This window comes from Austrofundulus limnaeus, unplaced genomic scaffold, assembly GCF_001266775.1.
Source record: "Austrofundulus limnaeus strain Quisiro unplaced genomic scaffold, Austrofundulus_limnaeus-1.0 Scaffold42, whole genome shotgun sequence".
Taxonomy (NCBI): Eukaryota; Metazoa; Chordata; class Actinopteri; order Cyprinodontiformes; family Rivulidae; genus Austrofundulus; species Austrofundulus limnaeus.
The window spans coordinates 1,565,215-1,567,881 of record NW_013952444.1 but is presented as its reverse complement, the minus strand read 5'-3'; the positions used below and the strand labels follow the sequence as shown (position 1 = coordinate 1,567,881).

Sequence of the window (2,667 nt, the reverse complement as noted above, 5' to 3'; positions counted from 1 at the left end):
GTAAGTAAGTAAGTCAGTAAGTCAGTAAGTCAGTAAGTCAGAAAGTAAGTCAGTAAGTCAGTAAGTCAGAAAGTAAGTCAGTAAGTCAGTAAGTCAGAAAGTAAGTCAGTAAGTCAGTAAGTCAGTAAGTCAGTAAGTCAGAAAGTAAGTCAGGAAGTCAGTAAGTCAGTAAGTAAGTAAGTCAGTAAGTAAACCAGTAAGTAAGTTAGTAAGTAAGTCAGGAAGTCAGTAAGTCAGAAAGTAAGTAAGTCAGTAAGTCAGAAGGTAAGTCAGTAAGTCTGAATGTAAGTCAGTAAGTCAGTAAGTAAGTAAGTAAGTCAGTTAGTAAGTAAGTCAGTAAGTAAGTAAGTAGAAAGTAAGTAAGTCAGTAAGTCAGAAAGTAAGTCAGAAAGTAAGTCAGTAAGTAAGTCAGTAAGTCAGTAAGTAAGTCAGTAAGTAAGTCAGTAAGTCAGTAAGTAAGTCAGTAAGTAAGTCAGTAAGTCAGTAAGTAAGTCAGTAAGTAAGTCAGTATGTCAGTAAGTAAGTCAGTAAGTAAGTCAGTAAGTAAGTCAGTAAGTAAGTAAGTAAGTCAGTAAGTAAGTAAGTCAGTAAGTCAGAAAGTAAGTCAGTAAGTAAGTCAGTAAGCAAGTCAGAAAGTAAGTAAGTCAGTAAGTCAGATAGTAAGTCAGTAAGTAAGTAAGTCTGTAAGTAAGTCAGTAAATAAGTAAGTAAGTTAGTAATTAAGTCAGTAAGTCAGTATTTAAGTCAGTAAGTCAGGAAGTCAGTTCGTAAGTCAGTAAGTAAATAAGTCTGTAAGTAAGTCAGTAAATAAGTAAGTAAGTTAGTAATTAAGTCATTAAGTCAGTATGTAAGTCAGTAAGTCAGGAAGTCAGTTCGTAAGTCAGTAAGTAAATAAGTCTGTAAGTAAGTCAGTAAATAAGTAAGTAAGTAAGTAATCACCGAATTCAAAAAGGACTCCAACTATTTGATTGTCTGAAGAAACCCACGGCTAGGTGGTCCCGAAGCTGCCTGTCACTACACCAGCCTACATTTTAAGGAGTTTTTTTTAATTAATTTTTTAACCTCGATCAGGGGGCGTGACAGTTGAGAGTGTCTCTGCCCCCACCCCCCCACCCCCCACCCCAGTCTTTGTCTTCCAAATGAGCCAAAGTGATCAGAACCCACGTCAGGAAGATTGTGGGACATCTTCTGAAAGAGCCTGGAATGTTTACGTCCCAGTCTTCAACCTTGGGGAAATTTGGTGCATCACAACATGTGATTAATGACATCATAATTTTTATATACCGTCACCATAGCTTAATACTGCTGTATTACAACATATCGTCATACTGCCCAAGCCTATAGTCTGAACTTCTGCACACACAAAGGGTGCTTCTTCCAACTTAAGTCAAGTCATCCAGACTAGACTAAACTAATTTGCGTCTGTCTTTAGGTTGACCACGTCCGTCGATGCCGTGGTGGCAATCTGTGTTATTTTTGCCATGTCCTTCATCCCTGCCAGCTTTGTCCTCTACCTCATTCAGGAGCGAGCGACCAAAGCCAAACACCTGCAGTTTGTCAGTGGGGTCAGTCCACTGGTTTACTGGGTGACCAACTTCTTCTGGGACATGGTAAGTGAGGATTTTTTAAAAAATCTGGCATTTGAGTTGAATATTCAGAAACAAAGTTTTATGGAAATTAATTTGTAACATTCTTTTAAAATAACATTAGTATTCTATCTGTGTTTCCCCGCCGACAGATAAACTATTCTGTCAGCACTGCCATGGTGGTTGGTATTTTCATGGCTTTTGATAAGAAATGTTACACATCTCAAACTAACCTGCCAGCACTAATAGCTCTGCTGCTTCTGTACGGGTAAATGACTGCAGTTAGATTCATTTAAAAAGCGAAAAGAGTAAACAGATTTCAGACTGAAAACATAAAAATAAGTTGACATCAGTTCTCCTTCCTTCAGGTGGTCTGTGACACCCATGATGTACCCCATGTCCTACATCTTCAGTATCCCGAGCACTGCCTACGTGTCCCTGTCCTGCATCAACCTCTTCATCGGCATCAACAGCAGCGCCATCACCTTCATTCTGGAACTTTTTGAAAACAATCGGGTAATCACATGTTGAAAAAGAAACATAGCAACTAAAAGGATCAGCCCAGGCAAAGAATCAAACATATTTTTTTAATCTAAATACTTTCGGCTTATTATAGATAATCATTTCAAACAGGACGTTTTTATTATGTGTAGTAAAGAAATCAAATGCACATTCAAACCCTCGAATCAAAGTCATGTCAGACTCTGACATTTAGCAATAATTTTTTCTTTCTTTTTTTCTTTTTTTTTGCCACTTCAGTAGAAAGCAGAACTGAATATCTGAATATTAGTATCTTAGCTTTTTCATCATCAGTGGCCTTTTTTTAAAGAAGAAAAAGTAAGAGAATAGTGAAATGTAATAGAAAAGAGTGAAAGAGAGATTAGAAGATATGTGTGTATATATATATATAAAGAAACCACAAGACAACACACCCGACATCTTGGCTGTACACCTACAGAAACAGAGATAAAAACAGAGCAACAAAAATGCATATCTGTAATTATGATGATTATAGCCTTGCTGAAAGGTATACATGTGTGTGTGTGTGTGTATATATATATATATATATATACATACACAT

At 36.9% G+C, this 2,667-nt stretch overlaps 1 protein-coding gene across 1 annotated transcript in view; it reads left to right on the top strand.

Moving 5' to 3' along the window:
* The window catches only part of abca4b (ATP-binding cassette, sub-family A (ABC1), member 4b), a gene marked incomplete in the record, with an annotated part of 46,405 nt that overhangs the window by 35,132 nt on the left and 8,606 nt on the right, over positions 1–2,667 (top strand). The window contains 3 exon segments of the mRNA XM_014007493.1: positions 1,433–1,610; positions 1,739–1,854; positions 1,955–2,102. Of these exon segments, the coding sequence (XP_013862947.1) occupies positions 1,433–1,610; positions 1,739–1,854; positions 1,955–2,102 (442 nt within the window).